Below are 23979 nucleotides of genomic sequence, written 5' to 3'. Positions count from 1 at the left end.
GGTGCTGTAAGAAGGCAGGCTGAGCAAGCCTTGAGGAGCAAAGCCTGCAGGCAGTACAGTTCCGTGGCCTCTGTGTCTGCTCCTGCCTCTGGGTCCCTGCCCTGTGTGAGTTCCCACCTGGACTCCTCTCTGTTGGACTGTCCTGTGGACATAGAGTAGCATAGCCTTTTCTCCCCAAGTTTCTCGTGGTCATGATGTTCTGTCACAGCAATAGAAAGCCTAAGACAACTGGTGAACAAGTCTGTCTGAAATGACTGAATGACAGTAACACTGAGATTTGCATTGCGTTTGACTAATGTCTCTTCCCGGTTGCTTTACTTTCAGTTTCTTCGGCATGGCTCTAAAATCTAGTTAGTAGACAGACCCTCCCTCGATTCTGCTTTCCTAACGTCATTCTTCTCTGGCCACGCTTGCAGCCCATGCCGCAGTGCCAGTGTTACTTCGTGTCTTCCCAGGGCCTTAAGTTCCGCTCTTTCGGTCTTCTGGGGCTTGGAGGGAATCTTTAGGCAAGCGTTGCAACAGGCTTTTCTGTGAACTGTGAGTGGTGCATTAGGTCACTTCCTGTAGCCATTTATTTATCTTTAGCCTTTTGGAGGTCTCTTTAACAGCGTGCACCTCCTGGGAAATGTGACTCTTCGGTGAGTGTTAAGAGCCTTATGTTTATTCTTACAAACATTTGCCTGTTCCTAAGGTCATTTTTAGATCAGCAGCATAAATTTATACTTTGTTTTAAACTGAGATGAAATCCTATTATTTTTTGGGAACTATCTGAGAAAGAAAGTATGTAATCATAAAATATAGTTAGTATAGATAAATGATTCAGTACTTAAGATTCTTAGGTGGAATATTCTACATAAAAGCAAAACATGACTTGGGGCATGTCGTGAGTACTTAAAATGTTAGTCGTTTTTAAGACAGAAATATGTTTCATATATAATATAAGTAATAAATGCTAGCTGAATAAATGAAAGGCTACTTATTGGCAGTATTAAACATTCTTTCAGGTATAATAACTTTATAGAATTTGTGGTACTTTTGTCTTTCTTGTGTTTAGCAATATAATGTTTGTCTTTATCTGTAGATATATATATATGTATGTGTGTGTGTGTGTATACACACACACACACACACACACACACACACATACTAGAACTAAATAGACACCCCCTCCCCCAAATACTATAGTATAAAAACACAGGAAAAAAATAGAGCTGTTGAATTTTTCAGGGAGCACCCATCCATTTACCTTCCAGCTGCTGTCATTTTTTTATTATGTTTACTTACTGTATAGGTGTGTTCTGTTTACACCATTCTTCCTAAATTTAATGATACATTTCAAAACAAATTACATGGCATGTGTAAATTCTTAGAATCATTATTTTTGTATGGTTGATGGATTTAGGGGAGATACATTATGTATAAATATATTTAATTTATATATAAATTCTGAAAATTCTGGTTCTTCGAGACAGGGTTATTTTGTTTAGCCTTGACTGTCCTACAACTTCCTCTGTAGATGAGCTGTCCTAGAACTCACAGAGATCCACCTGGCTCTGGGCACTAGAAGTGCAGGAATTAAAGACGTGCACTACCACTGCCTGGCTTTGGTTGATGGTGGCTTGGTCGGGTATTTTTTTAAGACAGGGTTTCTTTGGGTAGACAAGGCTGTACTGGAACTTGTTCTGTAGACCAGGCTGACCTTGAAGTCTGCCTTCTTCTACCTCCTGTGTGCTGGAATTAACCATGCACACCACCACCACCTGGCTCAGTTGCTATTTTGTATTTTTTTTTTTTTTTTTGGAGCTGAGGATCGAACCCAGGACCTTGGGCTTGCTATGCAAGCGCTCTACCACTGAGCTAAATCCCTAGCCCTCAGTTGCTATTGATAAACACATCCAATACCTTTGTGACTTGGAGCTGCATGAACACATAGGCTGTATAAGCATAACCATGGAAAGTCTTTACATGGCATCCTTCTCAATGACCATTCAACCCTTCAGAAGGAGCAGAAAAGTTCCCCATCAGAGATGGTTTCTCTGATTGAGGATGCCATATGAATGGCATGTATAATATCACATAAACCGCATATAAATCTGAAGAGTATTGTTTCTCCACTACAGCCCAGGGAGTGACATTTGGAATTCATAGTCACCCAAGAGACAGACTGTCTCACAAACTGGCCATACTCTGGTATTTTCACTAGTGACGTATGAGAAACCCAGTCACTCTACGTCCTTAGTAACAAGCACAGTTGTTTTCATTGTTACTGTTTCTGGTATCCATGCAGTATTATCTCATTACGGTTTTGATTTGTATTTCCTGACAACTAGTGATATTAAACAGATTTTCACATGTCCATTGGCAGCTCATGTGTCTTCCTGTGTAGAGCATCTGTTCATATCTTTGCCCATTAAAATAATTGGATTATTTGTTGTTACCGAGGAGTGGGTGATATATATCCTGGATACTGCTTCTTTATTAGATTCATGATTTGCAAATATCTTCTCTTATATCATTTGCCTGTTCACTTATATAGAAATGTCTTGGTTAGCTAAAATTTCTAATTTGATGAAGTATAATTTAATAGATTGTTATTCATCTTACTGCTTTGTGTGTCCTCCCCTGTTTGCTTTTCTGTTCTCTGTGTTGATGTTTGGCTTTAAAGATTTGTAATTTTGGGCTTTTGTTTTCAAGATTAAGACTTATCTCAGTATTCTATCTATTTATTTATTTAGGAGGATCCAATCCTAGCTGTCTTTGGAGTCATCTAAAGAACTTAAGAAGTGAGGTAGAGCACCTAGCTCTGCCAGCTGACTAGCAGAATTGAGTTAACCTGTTTTCTCTCCTCTAAAATGTCAGTTTTAGAGGTCATGTCTCAGTGAAAGCAAAGTTAGAATAAGTAAACATCAGGAAATGTCACACCATTCACAGCCGAAAGAGTCTGTGTTAGGGATATATTCTAGTCAGATTTTTGCCTTTTTAAAAAATGTGTGTAGGAGTTAGATGGCCCAGTGGTTAGGAACATTAATTGCTCTTCCAGAGGACCTGGATTCAATTCCTAGCACCCACATGTTTGCTTACAACCATCTTTAACTCCAGTCACAGGGGAACTGTTGCCCTTTTCTGGCTCCCATGGGCACCAGGGATGCCTGTTGTATACAGATGTACATGCATGTATGACACACATATACATGAAATAAAAACGTTTTAAAGAGAGATTAGAGTGTATGTATGAACAGGCCACAAGTTGTTCTCATTTTGTTTTATTATTGATACCTGTGTTAGATAGACAAATAAACACATACATGCACGCAGACATAGATACATATGTACGTACTTACATACTTTTGTTAAGAGTTTGACTTTTGAAAGTTTAGATTTGAGGCTGGGAATATAGTTCAAGAGAAGAGTGTAGGCCTGGCGCATGTAAGTGTACACACACACACACACACACACACACACACACACACACCAACTACCAAGAGTAAGTTGGTGGGTGGAACTATTTGCCCTTTTTAGACCAGGTACCAAAAGAAAAAGCACCTGTTATTCTGACCAGGAGTCATTTCCACACTAGGAACTGCTGTCTTGAAAAGAATGTAATAAATTGAATTTAACTCAGAACTGTTGCTCCTCCTTAGTGTTTTAACCCAGGCTATCCTGAAATTCCTGATCATCCTGCTTTCCCTTCCAAGGGCTAGGATTACAGGGTGTGTACCATTGTGTTCCACCAATAATTTTATTTTAAAATAATACCTCTTGTACACTAGAGTTTACATAATGAGGTAGTTTTATTTTACCTCTTGAACCAGTAAAGAGACTCTTCTATACTAACATCAAGATCTTGCTCTCAATGGGTTTTTTAAAAGGCAACTGAAATAACACAGTAGGACTGTTTGAATCAAAGTAGCCTGGATTCAGGTTTGGCTTCTGCTGTTACCTGTAGCATGGCAGGGCCCTTCGATAGTCCAGGACCTGCATTTACTGGTCTGTCAGTGTCTTTTCTCTCCATTCATCTTACACTTTGTCTAAAAATCAGTCTAGGAAATTGAATTTTTCAGGGTGAAAGTAAGCTGAAGCCCAAAAGGTAAAAAGGTGCCTTTTAGAGGTGGTAGTGTGCTTTGGGTTAGAAGTGTCGTATGCCCTTTAAAAAGACTCCAAGTTCAGAAGCTGTTTTCCATTCCAAAGCTGAAAGAACTCGTTAGTTTTTGTGAGTTTTGACCTTTTCTCTTAAAAGATGACATATGTCCTCACCTTTTCATTACATTCTATTTATTCAATTATTGCAATTTTGTATGGGAGGGTGCTGTGGTATACTTGTGGAGGTTTAAGAACAGTTTGTAGGACTTACTTCTCCTTTGATTAGTCTTATTACAATACTGCACCGAAGTCTGGACTCAGTATCACTTTTATTCCAGTAGTCAGGAGGCAGGGGCACTTTCTGAATATAAACTTTATGAGTTTAAGGCCAGTCTGCTCTATGCTGAGTTCCAGGACAACCAGGGATATATAGTGAGAGCCTGCTTTAAAGATTCTCCTTAATATCACCAAATGTCTTGATTAGGAATGTATTGTGAAAGGGAAAAAAATTCTGCATGCCTTTACCTATTTCCCTGTTCCTTGTCTGATGTGAAGCCAAAATATGATAAGAAATGGAGCTAATCTTTCCTTTGCTTATCATCTCATGCACTTAGTTCTCTCAGTAAGTACGGATACTAAGACAAGGTTTTCATGATTCCTCTTAGGTAGTCGAGGTTAACCAGGAACCGAGCATTGTGACCTTATTAAAGATGTTTTTTCTCTGGATTGTTTTATGTGATGTGGCTTCAGAGCATACAATCCATTCTAGTAAACTCAGAAACAGTAGTGTTTTCCCCTTATGTACCTGTGGCAGTCGTCTGGTGACATTGGGCGGTCATCCTTGGCTTTGGAATAGTAAATTCTCTACTTTAATGCAGCTCTGTAGGCTGGTTTCTTTCAATTAAACCTTTCAGAAGCCCAGTATGATAAGAGCTTGCAGGTTCATAAAGCAGAAACCCTAGAGACTTAATGATTTTCTTCATTTCAATTGATGGCAGATTGAAAGAACTAAACTAAGATTTGGTTTTCTCCTTTAAAAACAAAAATTAATATGCCTTCTGAATAGTTTAATACCTTTAGTAAAAATGACAGAGTTCTAGAACATTCCTCTCTTGCAGTGGTTCTCAACCTTCCTAATGGTGACCCTTTAATACAGCTCCTCGTGTTGTGGTGATCCCTAAAGTTATTTTCATTGCTACTTCATAACTGTAATTTTGCTGCTGTTAAGAATTGTAATATTCCAGTGAACATGATTGTTGGGGGGAGGGTGGTAATGGGGAGGGGAAGCCCATGTAGAAGGGGAAGGGGAGGGGTTGGGGGGATTTTGGCCCGGAAACTGGGAAGGGGAATAACAATCAAAATGTAAATAAGAAATACTCAAGTTAATAAAGATTAAAAAAAATTGTAATATAAATATTTTGGAGATACACATTTGCCAAAGGGGTTACAACCCACAGAACCGCTGCTCTATTAGAAGTCAGAGGAGTTAGAATCTAATTGTGATCATGGATTTTTTTTAAATTAGCTTGAAGTTGATTATTAATCTTTCTTATGTCCAATCAACTGTGAAGCATTGGCTGGATCTGATAGAACAGAATATCTGCTTGGCATGTTGGTTTCAACCCTCTGTGTGTTCTCTCTCTCTCTCTCTCTCTCTCTCTCTCTCTCTCTCTCTCTCTCTCTCTCTCAGCCTGAGGAAGAGCAGTTGCTTTGTGATACAACAGGATCCAGTTCTTCAACAGATGACACAGCTTCCCTGGATCGACATTCTTCTCATGGCAGTGATGTGTCCCTTCCTCAGACGTCCAAGTTAAACAGGTCCAGAAACCATCAAAGTTCCAATGGCTTTTTCAGCCATGGGGTGAACCCTGAGAGTCGGGAAGGTGAGAGCGAGCCTGCTGGCTCTGGTGAAATGGAAGAGGAGGAGATGGACAGCATCACTGAAGTGCCTGCAAACCGCTCTTTTCTGAGGAACTCCATGCGCTCTCTTTCTCCTTTCCGGAGGCACAGCTGGGGACCTGGGAAGAATGCAGCCAGTGATGCAGAAATGAACCAGCGGAGGTAAGATAGGACCTGTGCATTTCGTAACTCAGTGTTTGTTCTCTTTTGTTAGTATCTGATTTAGCACTGTCAACTGGTTTTAAAAAAAAAAATAGGAGACACTGTGGTAGAGGAAAAAAATGAAACCTGGCAGATATGCATTCGGACTCCAGCTCTGTAATTTCAGTGTAGGTGATGGGCTGCCACTTGAGCAGCTTAAGCTTTAACTTTCTCATCTGCAGAAGGTGTCTTTTCAATATATCTGTGATAACAGAAACTATTACTGTCACATGGTGAATATCTAGTAAAGGATAAGGCTTATTCTTACCAGATTAATCAGTGAAGTTCATGAATCTGGAAGAGAGAATTCTGTTCATTTTTAATTAAGTAAATATGAAATCTTGCAGCCTTAACACATCTGTGTGGTTTGGTGTTCCCTGGGAATTATGCCATGTGTTTCTAATATAGAAATTTGATAAAGTATTAGTTATCAATGTGTAATTCAAGAGGACATAAAACTCATGACACTCAATTTGTTGGTATTTTTCTGTATCATACAGTTTGGGTATATTTACAAGTGATCCCAGCATTAGACCTTCTGTTTAGTGGCAGCCTGTAAGAAGTTGGCTCTGTGACCTGACTGTTTAATTTTATGCTGTAACATGTAGCAAGTTACAGGTGTGCTTGCCCCAGGGCCACTTTACCTGCCTAAGAGATGCTCTCAGTCAATAAAAGAGGGTGCTGCTTATTTTGGGGGAGTTTTATTTGCCTTTGTTTTTAACTGATTTTTGGAATAAAGTCCAGATGGGTGGGTGGGTGGATGGATGGATGGATGGATGGATGGATGGATGGATGGATGGATGGATGGATGGGGTGGGTGTAGTACAAGCTGCGCATGAACTCAACATACTTCACCCTCACTTAGTCCTTGAATTGCTGACATTTTAGATGGGAGTTATCATAATCAGCTACTAACAGTTGTTATAAATAATACAATTATTGGAGGGGCTTTTTTCCTCATTATGTTATAGCTATATAGACTAAGGAGGCCATAAGAGAGCATCATACGCTCTAGAACTGGAATTACAGACACCTATAACTATAACCATATGGTGAGGTACCATATATCAGTGCTGGGAATCACAGCCAGTTCCTTTGAAAAATAGCTAGTTCAGTTGGCTACGGAGCCATTTGCAGCCCTTCGTTTATTCCTTTAATCAGCCAGCACACTCTGAGCATTTTTATGTCTGGCAGTGTCCTAGGTTCTGGAGATATAAACAAAATATTAATCCCTACTACTCTCACAGAGCTCAGAATCAAACTCTATACTTCACTGGTTTGCCAATTTTTTTCAAACTTCTTCATACACCATTTTGAATCTTCTCTGTGTGCAGGTATTATTTTCCCCACAGTTGGGTAATGAAAGACTGTTCCGGACACTTTACATCATCTACAGTAGAACCTAAATTTCTAGTCGCAATCAAGTCATTATACAATCCCATATCATTCCATGGCATTAGGATGGTATTCTATAAAAACAAACTGTCCTTTATCTTGTTGTGTTCTGTTTATATATTTTTTGAAATCTGAGGTTATATAAAAATTTTTTTCCTAAAGACTTTTCTTCCCAGTTGTATACACACTGTTTTCTTTTCAAACATTCATATGGACATGAGAAATGTTCCTCATGGGCAGAAACTACTCCCTGAAGTAATGTCTTGATAAGACATCCCTGTCTTAGATGATGAAGGACTGATCAGGGAATGGGAATTTGTTTTGTAAACATCCATTTTTCTACAAAGCTCACTATAGATATGTTTGTGATGACTGATGGCAGAGGTGTATATATTTAAACCATGTAGCTCAGATGAAGAAATCGAAGGCAGATTTAAAGACTCACCAAGGTTAAATGGCGATCTTGCCCTGTTACCTGTTGCACTTTAAGCCTATATATCATGCTCGTTTGAGCTTAGTGTAAAGGATTGTCTAGTGCTGTTTTAATACCTTGAGATGCAGTGGGGTAGTAGTTAGGTTTTACCTCTATATTAGTTTGACTAATTTGCATACTATTACTTGTATATTTTTGTTACTAAATTTTAAAGCCTGAAGGAAACCCCTTTTAATGTTTTGAATAAGATAACTAATTAACTACTTGGAGTACCAAGGTAACAAAAATGACCTTTTTGCCAGGCATTCTGGGTTCTGATATTTTTATGGTGCCAGTCTTTCAGATTCTTCCCTGCCGTGCTGTTTGTCTCTGGGATTGTTTCTTCTCAGTGTGAGCTCTGTTTTACACATTTGCAAGTCATGGTTCACCTCCATTACTGACCTCTTCCATCATTCATTTTCAGTTCAATGCAAGTTCTTGGGCATGTTGTCAGGAGACCTCCCATTCATAGGAGAAGGTACAAGTTCACTGAATTGAACTAACCATGTCATCTCTGAGCATGTACTAACAAGCATCTCATCTGCTTACCATGATTGGACCACATTTGTAAACATCTATTTCTGATGCAGTCAAATAAAATATAGGTGTTTATTAACTGCTGTGCCCATATAACAGCAAATAGTTTCTTTACAATAAAGTAAATCTCTTTTTCTAGTGGTAATTTAAAGCATACACACACACTGGCTCAGAAAGCCTTCTAGGTGAATTCAAGGGCTTTTTCTATGTTATATATCTATCAAGTAAAAAATAAAGCTAATATTTGTAAGCTAAGAAGCCATATTTATTTAAAACATGCTCAGTTGCTTCATGTTTCAAAGACTTGTTTTATAGAGCTGTTGCTGATTTTTCTTCCATTGCTTAAAAAATTGTGCAGAAATCAGAAGTATAAGTCTTTTATTGTTAATTCCTCACAAAGAGACATTTGTAAATATACTTTTATCTATTTGTGAGAAAGGAAAAATAGTAATCTTTCTTCTTTATCATTTTCAGCTGTATCCTTTAATTCCATATTTTAGGGGAAATTCTGACATTTTCATGACCCACAAATGATTGTGCATGATATTATGTTGTTCTTCAGGAGAACAGGTTGTTAAATGCCTTTCTCAGTAGAAAGAATCTAAACCCTTTACAAATGTACTGTTGCTCTCAGGCAGAGCTCTGCATTCCGAGCTAACAGAGGCGCACACTTGATTATACAGTGAAGGTGACAGGTCACTGCACTGCAGCCCAAGCTCACACATTAGATGTTATGACTTGAGCTTATAGTAGCCCCTCAGTGAGAATTATTTTTGTAGGAAGAACATGATTCATAATCAAACTTATAAAACCGAAACATTTTAACAAGTATTAAAGAAGAAATTTGTTCTCCAAAGTAAACTGGACTTACTAAATTTCAGAGTCAAAGAACCTTATGATTTTGGAGACACTTAGACATACATTTTAATTAAGAAAAAAGTCAGTGAAGACTTAGATCATTTGCAACTTGCTGGATCCTGTGAAATTTGTATAACTGTTTTTCCCCTTCCTGTTCTGCATCTTAAATACTTCTCACAGTATCATCATGGTCTTAGAGTAGAGGAAATATTTAAAACTACAAAGAGATCATTTTTATTTTTAAGAATTATAATTTGACAGTGTCTACTAAGTTAATGATTTTCTGTTTTTAATAAGAAATAGAGCCAAGCTTGTGGTGCACACTTTTAATTCGAGCATTAGGGAGGCAGAAGCAGGTAGGTCTCTGAGTTCAAGAGCAACTTTCTCTATAGAGCAAGTTCCAGGACAGGCAGAGCTACACAAAGAAACCCTGTCAGTGGAGCGGTGGGTAGTGAAAGCAGATACTTAGGTATCCAATTGGAAATTTAAAAACTAGGGCTGGAGAGATGGCTCAGGAGTTAAGAGCACTGACTGCTCTTCCAGAAGTCCTGAGTTCAATTCCCAGCAAACACATGGTGGCTCACAACCATCTGTAATGAGTCTGGTGCCCTCTGGTGTGTCTGAAAACAGCTACAGTGTACTCACATACATAAAATAAATCTTTTTTTAAAAAGAAGAGTCTTTGACTCTTCCTTAAAAAACTAATAACTTCAAAGAATGGACTTCTGAGCCTTATGAATGTTTGTAAATTGTTTTACTTCTGCTCATACAAATAAGTTTGAGTTAGTCTAATCCTTTATCTCAGATGAGAGATGCCTTAAACTATATTTCTCCTTTTCCTTATTTGAGACTTAACACCGTTTATTTAAATCAGATCTGAAATTTGTCGTTCTGTTTGGAGCAACTGTAGAGGAAACTGTCACAGCATCCCGCCATCTCCTCTCTCCTTTCCTCTGCCCAATGTCTTGTCCACCAATCAAAGTTGTTAGAGCTTAGGGTTAGACCAGTGAATGGGTCAGCTGTCTACAGAAGTGCTTTAACTCTTGTCGGGAGCTCTTGGTTGTCTTTGCTATTGTTATTTTAAGACAGAAGCATAGACTTGGAATTTTAAGGCCCCCAAAGCAGTATTTTTTTAGGTGATAATACTTGTTAATCAAAACTTGTGACCTAGGACTACACCTTGGGCATGTGTCTCAAGGAATTAAATAGATAAGCAAGCAAGGGTCCTGGCCTCTGTTAAAGTTCTAGGCACAGAGTACCATTGAATATAATTTGGTTACTTTTTTGCCTGCTGTATTTATTTAACCTTTCCACCCTAGATTTTCCTCCCCTGCTATATTGCATAAGATAAACAAGGAAACAGGAGACCAAATGGATTTTTTTTAATCTTGGGGAAAATAAATACAAAATTAAAATTTAAAAAAACCTTTCCATCTTAATGCAATAGAACGCTAGAAAAATAAGTCTGCTTATTTTAAGCAGAAAAACCTAGTGAACAGCTTCTAGAAAAGAACTATGAGTTGACTATTGTATAAGAGTCATAAATGGCCAGGCTTATCTGGATCCTTAACGGGAATGTACAGGAAAAATATGGGTTTCTCAGTGAGGCCTCTGAGCTGTTTCCGTTCAGGCCCAGGAGTGACTACCGTGAGTCGAAGCATGTGGGAGCGGGGATGGATACAAAGACAAGACCACAGTGGTGGAATCAGGAGCTTCTCTAGGAATGTCTGCTGAGGGGGCCGCAGTCAGGTGCAGCTTTTGCCAAGGGATTGGTAGAAGAAATTCTTAAGTTTCACTTGGAGCAGTTATCCCATAAAGAGCTCACATGATCTTTCCCAAAACAATGTCTGAGTGGACATCAACTGGACAGTATTAAATTCCTGTGGTTCTTTTTCTAGTCTTCCTCTAAATTCTCAGTGTTACATTCCGTTTTGTTTTGTGTGTGTGTGTGTGTGTGTTGTTTTTTTGTTTTTTTGTTTTTTGATGATTACATAAGTCTACCTCTATGTCCTTTCTTTTTAAACTGAATAACCCAAACCTATTTCCTCTTTTCTCCCTCCATTTCTTGTTTCTGCCTTTGATGTCATCTCCAGTATGAGCTGGTGTCCCTCTGGTGTGCAGTACTCGGCTGCCCTGAATGCTGACTTTAATATCAGAAGGTATAGTATTTCATGTCCAGCCACCAAACCAGGAACCATAAAGTAAGACTCTGGCTTTGGGCTGTAGCTGGCTTCTCTGTGGCTGGAATGCACATGGGCAGCCTGCAATATTTGTAAGCATAGCATACTGCTGCCGCCTTCGCTGTGGACACCACTAGCCCAACCAAAGGACTGCGGCCTAGGAACAGTCCCCACTGCTGCTTCGTTTCTCTCAAGTAGCGGTAGCTTGCTGTGGTCTCTGCATGAACCTTGTCTCTATGCTGTAAGCCCTTGCCTTTGTTTTGGTCTTTCAAAGTTCCCAGGTTCTTAAGAAACAATGAATCAAAACAGCTAATAGGCCCTGGTTTCTATTATACTTTCAAGTCCTACATTTAGGGTCTGAGTTTAGATGCCTCATCATTTCCTATTTGTCTTTGAGTTAGGCAGCTAGATTTAATTATTAAAATGTTTTCAGGATTAAGTTTTTGTGGTAAGCATAGATCAGGTTTCTCAGGCTTTTTAGATATACACAGTGGAAAACTAAATTTTCTTAACTTAGCCAAACTTTCTTCTTATGCCTGGTGTTAAAAATGGTTCTACAGAGACATTTAGTTGCAGTTCATTATGACTTCTCTTGTCATATTGAAATAAAAACAACAAATGTGTTAATAGTTTACCCACTAGAGAAATAGTGGGGTATGGCTTCAGTTCATAAGTAACTTATGAAGAAATAAATAACCCTTTGGGGCTGGCATATATGAACTTAACTGTAGCAATTAATTGTACAATTTTCCCAGAACAGAGGTAACTAGATAGCTTCAGTATACATCCAAATAAAATTCTAGCTGGTTGCTGGGAACACATTCAGCTGTAGCTGTATTCTTCTTTCAAAGAAGTTCTTTCAGTGTAGTTATAGCTGATGTGTGCATTATTCTAGTTAGCAGCTCCAAAAAAGGTAGACAGATAGCCTTCCTCTTCCACCTTACTTACAGAAAGTAACCACAGAATCCGTACCTCAGAACTCCCTGTTAAAATTCCAAACCCTCGGGGTTGGGGATTTAGCTCAGTGGTAGAGCACTTGCCTAGAGAGCGCAAGGCCCTCGGTTCGGTTCTCAGCTCCGAAAAAAAAAAAAATTCCAAACCCTCTTACCTTTCTCAGCATGTATACCCCAGTGTTCTATTTGTCTCTCTGCGGCTGATGAGTCTCACTAAGCCCTCATCCAGCCAGGTATGCACAGATGGTATTGCTCATTAGTGAAACCAGGGTTTTCCAGGTTGAAGTGTACCCAGAGGGTTGTCAGGGTCAATGAGAATATAACTGAGTATAGGTTTACCAAGGTCCACATGGTGAGCACACAGCCAAGTCACTCACTCGCCACTCTCAAAACTCCTTATGCTTGTGCTTTGTGACATTTGGCACTAGATGAGTCGGATTCTGGAAAGATTGCTTTTATCACATTAATAAAAGCATTCACACGTATATATGATAAGATAAATATGGTCTGTACATATGGTATATTGAAAAATATACAGCTGAGAAAATGATGGTATCCGATTCAACGTTAGAGAAGTTGAATGAGGTAGGGAAATAAACGTGTCTGGTGTTCTTTCTCAGCATCCAATACCACTGGGGGGAAGATGAGCGGTACTTATCTGCTCTGTATTCTTCTTATAGATACTTTGAATATTGAAACAAATAAATATACGAGTTAGAGGGATATTTGTATCCTCCCGTTCTGAGACCTTTAAAGAGGATTGAACTCTTGTGCTCTGTGTTCAGTTTCAGTCTGGAAGGCTTGACAGGAGGAGGTGGTGTTGGAAATAAGCCATCCTCATCTCTAGAAATAAGCTCTGCAAACTCCAGCGAGCTCAGAAACCCTTTCAGTGGTGAGGAGCAGAGGAGCTCTTTGATGTCGCTTTCAGAAGAACACCTGGAGCCGGACCAGAGACAGCACCATAGGATGTTTGACCAGCAGGTAAGGCTGAAACAGGTATGCATTGCTAATGGGTGTGGTAATGAAGTATTACCCCCAAATATGGCCTCATTTTTATGTTTTTTATTACACTAGGAAATACTAGTACTGTGATTAATTACCTATTAAATCGTATCCGCAGTCCTAACAATAGCACATTTTTAAAACTAAGCATGAATATTTAAGAATGTATCAGTTGGTCTAGAGAGAAGGCTCCTGGTTAAGAACACTGAACCGCTCTGCTGTTGCCGAGGACCGGCATTTGGTTCCCAGCACCCAGATATAGTGGCTCGCAGCCGTCCATGACTCCAGTTCCAAGGATCTAATACCTTCTCCTGATCTCTAGGGGCACCAGACATGAACGTAGTATACATACATATATTCAGATAAAACACTCTGTACAAAAAATAAATATAAAATAATATTTAAAGGGATACATTAATCTATACAGATTTAAATATTCCATCACAGCAAATGTTTTAAGATTGGAAAAGTATTCAGATAATTGAAAATTTTGTTTTAAGGTATACTGCATGTCATTATTAAATTTAGCAATCTGAAATCCCATGCCCCAAGGTTATTTTCTAGAGAAAATACAGTCTTTGTCTCAATCAAACTGCTCAAGAAATGCCTGTTGATCCCCCCTTAGCTGTGAACACTTCATGCCCCATTAGTGAGTTGTCTAATGCTGCGTAACATTTAGCTAGGACTGGGTGACAGGCGCTCCCTTCCCGTGACACTTTTCAGTGAGAATATTTTCACTTTCTTAATGCTGTTTGTGTGGCCTTTTCTGAGAAATTTGACAAATGACTCTGTCTTTTAGTAAATGATACTGATTATCATTGCTGTCTTTCTGATTTAATCTTTCTCTAGATAAAGTCAACACTTCTAGAGAAATATCAGCATTTTTGTGCCATGGTGTGCTGTGCTATGCACAGTCGTCATAGAACTGTCATCTTACCTTTAGTTCCTCTTGTACACAACCTCAGTGTGGGTGTTGTGCTACATGTATCTTTCTGATCTAGACCAGTTGCCTGCAGTCAACTTCCTCTTAAAAGTCTGCTGTTCTCTGAGGTCATTTTTCAGACCTCACAGTTGTATTTGAAACATAGCAACTGTTTGCCTCAGATTCCATGGTTACACATGGAACAAGCTCTAAATAATCAGAAATCTTCGGCCCAAATGAGTGAGTGCATGCTAGGAGTAGATGTTCAGCGTCTCTTTCAACTCGTGTGAGTCATAAAGAGGCAGATTCCATCTTGTGAGAGTATTCGAGTGAGCTGTCTCAAAAGGAAAGAGGTGTGAGTCCCTTGTCACCAGAAGTAACAATGGTTCCTTCAGGGATCTTAAGAAAGAGCCTCTGCTTTTGTGTGGGCTACATGGCTTTAAAATGCTATGGTTTTAAGTTGCCAGTAACTCTACTGAGGAAGTTACTAAACTGCAGTCACCCTGTGTTCACGTACAGTCAGTCTAAGAGGAAGTGAGAGAGATTTCGCCTCTTCCCCGATGCACTGCTGCTTTGCTGATGCTCTTGAAAGGCTTTCTGCTCACATCTCAGTTTCCAAGTCCTTATAATCAGAATAACAACATAAGCATAGTCACTGTCAATCTGTGAGGCTGTTCTGATCTTTAAAAGGAGCGGTGCTCGCTGTAGTTTGTTACATCTGGTGAAGTAACTTGTGTGTCCAGCAGGTACCTACTGAGTACTTTCTCAATTTGAAACGTTATTAAATCCTCCGAGGGGTGGAACCCACTGTAAATGGTGACTGCTCACCAGTTCCAGGTGGAAATGGGAGGCTTAGAAAAGCTGAGCAACTTCTTAGAAGCTGAGTAACAGCTAAGTGGCAGAGGCAGACTGGATTGCCCTTCGTCCTTCACTAATCGGGTCAGTGTAAATTCCGCACATGTCTAAATATATGAAAATGAACTCATTCTTCATTTTTTTTTTTGTAGACATGTTACAGGTCTAAACAACAGGGATTTAACTACTGTACATCAGCTATTTCTTCTCCATTGACAAAATCCATCTCATTAATGACAATCAGTCATCCTGGATTAGACAGTGAGTATACTGCTTTTTTAAAATAAAAGTATATCTTAACCTATTTTCCTATCATATTTTCTTACTTTGGGATCTTATTAACTTCTAGAATATGTCTGCTTCTTCTTTTGACTGTCTTTATACTTAACCATAACTGCTAAGATAATCAGTTTTTAGCTCTTCCTCTTGCTATGTAAAAATCTCTTTTATGCACATATTACATTCATTATATTGTGGTGTTTAAATATGACACTATTTTTCAAAAGGTTCTTGAAATAATTTCGGACTTGAAAATGGGTAAAATGACTCTCACTGGAGAAATACCTAGCAAGAATAATACGTGGTGGAAATAGAATAAAGAATTTGTGTATTCTTCCCTCAAATCACCAAATGTTACAATAATTCATATTTTTCCAGACTACTCCCTTTCTTTATCTCTCCCTTTCAGAATGTAGGTTTCTGTACCCCTAAATAATTTAATATGTTTCTTAAAAAACAAAGATACTCTTTCTGTATTATCATAATTATCTGAATCAGGAAATTAATCCTGGTCAAATTAATCTAACATAGACACAATTCAGTTTTTATCACCTTTTCCTGCATCCAGGATCCTATCCAAGAGCAGATATTAAAATGAGTATTTATGTCACAGTAGGCTCCTTAAATCTGGAAATATTTTTTTAAGTGATGTTGCCTCTGCTAAACTTCATAGAAGACAAACTGGTCTGAGCACTCAGAAATGCCAGGCTCAAGAGACAGAGCTGAAGAACATTTTTACTTAAGCAAGTACAGGAGGAATAAGTCTGAAAACGACTATTAAAACTTTGTGCAGGAGTTGGGGATTTAGCTCAAATGTGAGAGCGCTTGCCTAGCAAGCCAAGGCCCCCGGGTTCGGTCCCCAGCTCCAAAAAAAAAAAAAAAAACTTTTAAATGCAGGTCAATTGGCTGTCAAGGGTATATTGACACATGAGATTTATAAACATAAGGCATGTGTGCATATAAAATGCTTACGAGCATTTTAATTGTATAAATGTCACCAACTTGTTTGCTTAAGAAACCTTCTTTTTATTATTAAGATTTATTTGTATGTAATGCATATGGATGTTTTACCTCCATCTACATCGGCACCACATATGTGCCGTGCTCAGTCCAGAAGAGGGCACTGGCACCTCTGGAACTGAAGTCACTGCTGTGAGTTACCATGTGGGTACTGGAAATCAAGCCCAGGTTATATGGAAGAACAGCCATTGCTCTTAGCCATGAGCCATCTGTCTAGCTCAAGGAACCTGTTTTAAAATTGTTTTTCAGTGCATAATTTCAGTGTACAATCATGGTGCAAAGATTGAGTCTAAAAGGGAGTTATGCACATATCCTTCACTATAGGGTTGGGTATTCTGGAAACTAAGCACAAGCTTCTGGTGTCTTTTCAGTGTCCTCTTAAAATTTAATTCAAAAGATCTGGAGACTTCTGTAGCTGCCCTTCATTAATGAGTTTTGTCTTATATCTTGGCTAACTGGATGTTTAATCTTAACAGATTTTCACAGAGTTATGGCACAAAGGATGATTCTCTTGTTTGGTTACAGATCCCAGTGTCTACATAACAAGCTGGGCTTTTCTGTGACCCCAGCAGGCTCTGGGGGCTTGTGGGAGGCAGGAGGACCACTAGAGCTTGCTGCCTTTCAGCCTAGCTAAGGAACATGAAGTCCAGGTTCAAGGAGACCCTGACTCTCTCTTCTGGTTTCCTGTGTGTACACACCTGAACATAAATACACACACACACATGCTTTAAGGGTAGTTAGACCTGCTGTTCAGTTCCTGTTGAGCATGCGTGAGGCCCCCCACCTCCCGAGTTGTGAGATTATAGGCATACACCATCACACTCGGTTTGTAGTCAGTTTTTCATAAGGTAGTTAAACAGATGTTTCATGTAAGCACATATACAATGATGAATGGATGGCTGTTATAGAAACCCTTTACCCTCAGTCACTTCAGCTGTTAAGTAAGAATGATGTGCTGTGCGTGTGCTTTTAATGAGAATTAAAGTCATTAGTATATTTCCTTCTGTATAATGGGTGTAGAGATCTGTGGTTCACAGTGCCCAAAGTAGTGCCAATGTCTTTTTTTCCCTATCTGTAATTTAAGCACTTTTGGAAACAAGACCATTGACTATCATGTTGGAAAAAATTAATGGGAAAAATGTTTCTGGTGCCACATAGACAAGCAGAGCGAAAGTTTCAGCAAGAACAGTTTATTTTTACAAATGAGAACAGTGACCTAGCCTGGGCAAGCAAAGGGGACTTGGGGGGAGGGCATCTCATTGCACCTCATTGGTGGAAGCTCAACTTTATAATCTGATGTGGTTGTTGTAGCTTTCATATTAGGTACAGGGCAAATCTTTGATCTGATTTAGGGCCTTAGGGTTCCCAAATGATAGAAGGAAAATTGATGTATCTATTTTCCAGTCCTTATTTGGGAACCAACTCTTTGCTGTGTGCCAGACTAGACAATGGTGGAAAAGGATGAACTTACTGATAGTTTTTTTTTTTCTTGGCTATATTTACAATTTACAGATAAGAGAACAAGTTGAATCTAATAGAAAGTAATAAATGAAACAAATAAAAAGAACATTCACTGTTCTGGAATTATCAGAACTTAGAAGTTGAACACAGTTCAGACCAAAAGAAATTAGAAATTGATATATGGAAATCGAAACTGAGGATTTGAGTTTTCTTCCCAATGGCAGTAGAAGCATGTAAATGAAAACATTTCAGATCAACCATGATGGAAATGATGTTGGGAAGAAAAATCTTGCAGGTCAATTGAAGGCTTTTGTGGGGTTTGCACTGTAGCTGGTTCAGACTAGTGACTTCAGGAGAGAAGTTGAAGTTCAACGAAGCCCAAATGAGGAGTGCTGTGAGGATCTAAAGGTACTTTTGAGTGACTAAGTAGCTCTTAGATACCACTTGGCTGGTGAAAGGATAGAGGAAGAGCATAGTGGCAGGAAAAGATTTTCACTATTAAGACACTTGTCAAACAGTGAGATATTTACATTTTCTCCCCTGTGGTAGGAAGAAAGCTGCAAAATTCAGCTTCACCTTATAGTGTTCAGAAATTCTCAAATCTCTTTAATCCAAAGTATTGGTGTAGTACTATAGAAAAACAGCCAGGTTGTGGTAAGAAACCAAAACCTCAGTAAACTTTCTTATCTCTGTGAACAAACTGTAATCCCAGAACATTACTAGTCTCAGTGGAATCTTTTTATTAATCATTTTATATGTTTACATTTCAGTTGTTATCCCCCTTTCCCGTCTCCCCTCCACGAATCCCTCACTGTCTCCCCTTCCCCTTTGCCTCTCAGAGGGTGCTCACCCACACACTCCTGCCTCATCCCTCTAGCATCCCCCTTCTCTGGGACATCAAGGCTCCACAGGATCAAGTGATCCCTCCTACCCCCCCAACAGATGCCAGATGGGGCAGTCCTCTGCTACATATGTATCAGGAGCCATGATCAGCCCGTGATCCATGAAGGACTAAACCACTCTTCGTTGGTGGATTAGTCCCTCAGAGCTCTGAGGGGTCTGGTTAATTGATACTCTTGTTCTTCCTATGGTGTCACAATCCCCCTCAGCCCTCCCCCTGACTCTGCTGTTGGGGTCCCCAGCTTAGTCCAATGGTTGGCTGTGATTATCTGCATCTGTCTTAGTCAGGTATTGGCAAAGTGTCTCAAAGGACATCCATTCCAGGCTCCTGTCTGTAAGCACATCTTGGCATCAGCAATAGTGTTATAGTTTGATGTATGCAGATGGGAGGATCTCATGGTGGAGCAGTCTCTGGGTAGCCTTTCCTTCAGCTTCCGCTCCATTTTTGTCCCTGGATTTCCTTTAGACAGGAACAGTTCTGGGTTAAAATTTTTTAGATGAGTGGGTAGCCCCATCCCTCCACTGGGGGCCATACCTGTGTACTGGAGGTGGTATCTTCAGGTTCTATCTCCCTGCTATTGGGTATTTGGCTAATGTCATCCTCATTGGGTCCTGGGAGCCTTTCATATCCCTGTCATCCAGAACTTTCTAGTGGTTCCCCAAATTCCCCACCCCACCCCTGCTACTTATTTTTATTCATTCTCCTGGCCCTCTGGACTTCTCTAGTTGGAATCTTAAAAACATACAAGCAAAAGAGTTTGATATCTAGCATTTCTCAAATGGTTCATTCAGTCCAAAAATGCCAGTGAGATTGATGAAGAGGAAGTAGTCAAATACATTAAGAGACATGGTTAAAGATACATTGTAAAGGCCCAAGGCAATGTTTAATATGTTGTACTTCCCAAATTTATTAATTAGGAAGCTATAATAATGTATAGACCATCCATGCTCCATGAGACTCTTGTTCTATACAATATATTTTATTATATGTCTACTCAATGGTTGCAGCTCAAAATCTCTAGATCTATAGTAGAATAGGTCTCCATGTTATTTTGTGTTTAAAAATATGGTTCAAATGTAATTTATCTGCAATAATGGTTAACGAGTTAATGATAGGTTTATTCTCTTCTGTTTATAATTTGTCATGGAGATGGCTCGTGTTATCTCATACTCTTAAAGTGTCTACACTTCAGGAATTTCAGAGGCAATAATTTTGGTGGCAGTGGTAAATTAATCTGTATTTTTTTTCTCCAGAACCACATGTAAGAAGTCATAGTAACTAAAATAAATTCTTTTTCAGCAATAAAAACATTGGGAACTCTTAGATTTGTTGCCATAGATTTTCTTGGTACCTAATCACATATGTATTTAGTTTTCATTTACTCCACAGAAATCAACCAGTAGCTAGTTTTCTTGGCCAAGTTCATGTTTTTCTGCAATGTGAATCTGACTTTTATTTTGTATAGTTTACTAGAGTGGTAACTTAGTGCATTGCTTAAATGTGCAGTACAGTCCTGGCAGTTCAAAGGGAGTCGGATGCTTAGATCATTGAAGGCTCTGGAGTTGGAAAAGCTCTAAAGCCACTGTTTTAGTCAACAGTCTTGTTTGAAAGTGGACTAATGTATGAAAGGTCCGAGTGCTTAGTCTCATGACTAAATTCTGCAGAATAGGGAGGCTGGCACTTCTTCCCAGGCCACTGTTTCAAACATGGGGAAAGTAATGGGAGAACCCCAAGTTGTCAGGTACAGGAAAGCAGAATTGTGAAGAATCCCTTTAATGGTTCATGTACTTTATTCCTACCAGTTGAATGTTGAAGTTACTTAGTAAGAATTATAACTTTACATTTAAAATGTGGACCCGATTTGCGGTTGAAAGAGCTTAAAATGCCGATACTGTCATTGTGGAGCATCTTCAAATCTCTCTCAGATTCAAGTTATATTCGTAATAACCCTAGAGACTCTCAAAACCGACCTCAAAGAATAAAGTGTGTGTGTTTTCTCCATATGATAACAGCAGTTATACAGTAGTTAGGTACCAGCTATAAATGCCATATTAAAAACTGAAAGCCATTCACCTTTGTGCTTGAAGCTTTGGTCGCTTCTATATTCTCAATAGTAGTTCAAATCTTTCTTATTTTAATAGTAATTCTTAATTCATATATCTCTTAATTTACCCACATTAATATGTTTCATAGAGAAATATTCTTCCCTTTTTCTGCTTACTACCCTGCTACCTCACTTAGCCATGGAATTTTAGTCACTTAAGGGACTCTTAAGGGAAGGAAGAATGAATCTGCCCCATTTATTTTATTGCTGTCTACTTGAAAAAGACCTAGCCATCTGCTCCCCTCACTTCACAGTTGAGGAGCTGATCTGGAGAAGTCTTTCCCACTCTAGAGGCAGGGCCGGGCTCTCTTGCCAGCACTTTGCTCCCTCTGGTTCACTGATCTATTTCCAGGAGTGCTCAGGAAGCTATCCCATAACATTACACTATTCCACTGAGCACATTTACAAATGGGATCAGGAGTAGGAAAAGGAACATTTGCTTTCTTCTTTTATATTCTTTGACAAAGTCTCAGAAGGATGGCCCATGGCAACTGAGAATTCATTTAAAAACATAAATGTACTTCACCTGTATTTAAACATATCAACTAATGTTTTCAGTTACCCAGATCCTGAATTAAATTTACTTTCTTCAAATATAATTTATGCGTATTTCCATTCTAAGGTTCCCAGTTTAATTTCTCCTCCTCCTAACCTTTGTAAGGAAGAGGCCCCATGCACTGACTCTCAGGGACTTTGTGCTTCTTACCTGTGAACTGTTAGGTGGAGCATTGACCATCAGGACAAGATCTTTGTGTGCTAACTTTACCTCTGTGGTGCTTTTCTAGATTCACGGCCCTTCCACAGTGCCAGTGCCAACCTGACAGAGAGGTAAGAGTTTCTTACTCCCTTTCCCAAAGTGAAATGAAGACAATACAAACTAGCTTACCATGTGTAATTAAGTGCTCTAAGTTCTTTGAGCTTACCCACATTCTGACTTCCTTAAATGGTAAACTTGAAATCATTAGAAAGTGTTTTACAATGTAGGCATTGCCTTTTAAATTTTGCTCAATCACTTTATCCTCTTATTCTTTATATTTTCTATTATAAAGGTGATCATTTGCTTTTAATCATGTAAAATATACTTATATTTAACATTATATACTGAAATATGCTTGGCTTGTGGAGATTTTCAATTTTGAATAAATTTAATACTTTGCTCCATAGAGTTATACATATACATATATATGTATATAGAGAGAGAGACAGACAGATACAGGTGTGTCTAAGCAAACTTTTGCATTCTTTTTATTTTCTTAGTCATTTTAACCTTTAAAGTTGAGGGTTGGTGGTATAATTCAGTTGCTGTGCTTAACATGCAGGAAGCTCTGGGTTCCATCCCCATTCCAAAAGGAAAGCTGTGTGTAGTCTATACCTGTGCACATTAGAACTGAGGTTGTCCTTTTCCTCCTCTCCCCCTCTCTTTCCTAATACTGGGGAACAACCCAGGGATTTGTGCATGCTAGGTAAGTGTTCACTCACTGAACTTCATTCCACCATGAATACATTTTTCACTTGACAACATGCACAAAATCCCCATTGACTCCTCATTTATGCTTCTTTGTGTTTCTGAAATTAAACATTGTGATTTAGTGTCACTGGATTTCTGATTATTTTGTTTAGGTTGCCCCTTTTTCACAAAGACTTTAGTTTTGATTGTGATCTAGAGTCTTTCCAATGAGTGTTTCTCTTTATGGTGCTTTCAAATCTTTATCTTTCTTTCTCAAAAGCAGTGGGTTTTATGCATTTCTCTTAAAAATGGACATCTCTGTTTTATAAGCTCCACATATATAAGTAAGGCTGTTAAGAGGATCCTTTTATGGCCCTGCTTGTGAATGTGCTCCCAGAGGCTGAAACTACTGCCCTGTGGGACAGTGCTAAATACCAGGCAGATTGCTCAGATGGGTTCTTTGTCCTTCCGTTATCTCTTCAGATCCCAGTATACTTCAAGGAAATCCACTATTATGAATCTCCTAAAATCAAAACACGTCCAGATTAGATGGACTTAAGTTTCATTCAGACTTCTTAACAACTTGGATCTCTAGAATGGATCTGTCCACATTCTCCCTGAAATGTGCTTATTCTTCACCCCAAAGTTTGTATGTAGCTTTCCAGACAGGACCACAGTTTGTCAGTGGGCCTGAAGACTAGAAAAGATGTATGTCCTCTACTGTTAATGGGCTTGTCCTTGTCCTGAGATTTTGTTTTGCCAGCTTTCTCAGCACATACCCTGCCATCCCTTTGTGTGTACGGATGTCCTTTCAAACAAAGAAGTCGGTATGCCCACTACTGTGTCTATATTTAATTTCAGATTTGTTTTCATAGTGTATGAGACCATCCAGTAGCCACTGCCTGTTTCTTCCTCAGTCTACCATTTAACTTTTCTAGTCCTGAATAACATAATCTTTTTTTTTATTCAGTATAACAGAAGAAAACTGTAATTTCCTGCCTCCAAGCCCCTCAAAAAAGAGTTTTGAAGAAAAGAGTGGGACTAAGGTTAGTCGCACCTTCAGCTACATCAGGAATAAAATGTCCAGCAGCAAGAAGAGCAAAGTAAGTATCCTCTGAGCATTCTGTAGTAAGTGCTTGTCACCACCCTCCTGTAGACGACAGGGGATAAGTGGGCAAAGCAGCAGCAGTGCAAGCTGTGCTGTGGCTAGAGTGTCGCCACTGGCTATCACATGCCACAAGTCGCACATGCCTCAGCTTACTGAATCCTTTCACGAACCCTGCTGCTGTAGGCCTTCTTCCTTAGGGCATGCCTGTCGAGTGGAGAAGAGGTCCAAACCCCATCTCTCTCACCTCACCCCACGTACTGAACCACAAGGCAGGAATTATTAAATCAGGTTTAAAATCCAATAGA

General features: G+C 39.1%; 1 protein-coding gene across 1 annotated transcript in view; it reads left to right on the top strand.

Moving 5' to 3' along the window:
- Positions 1-23979, top strand: part of Akap13 (A-kinase anchoring protein 13) — a 291723-nt gene that overhangs the window by 214026 nt on the left and 53718 nt on the right. Inside the window, exons 11-16 of the mRNA XM_032895110.1 lie at positions 5771-6141; positions 11536-11601; positions 13361-13556; positions 15507-15615; positions 21905-21947; positions 23537-23669. Coding sequence (XP_032751001.1) covers positions 5771-6141; positions 11536-11601; positions 13361-13556; positions 15507-15615; positions 21905-21947; positions 23537-23669 — 918 coding nt within the window. The remainder of the gene's footprint in view (positions 1-5770; positions 6142-11535; positions 11602-13360; positions 13557-15506; positions 15616-21904; positions 21948-23536; positions 23670-23979) is intronic.

The sequence above is a fragment of the Rattus rattus genome, chromosome 2 (assembly GCF_011064425.1).
Source record: "Rattus rattus isolate New Zealand chromosome 2, Rrattus_CSIRO_v1, whole genome shotgun sequence".
NCBI classification, from domain to species: domain Eukaryota; kingdom Metazoa; phylum Chordata; class Mammalia; order Rodentia; family Muridae; genus Rattus; species Rattus rattus.
Note: the sequence above shows the minus strand (reverse complement) of the source record. Positions and strands in the feature narration are given on the sequence as shown.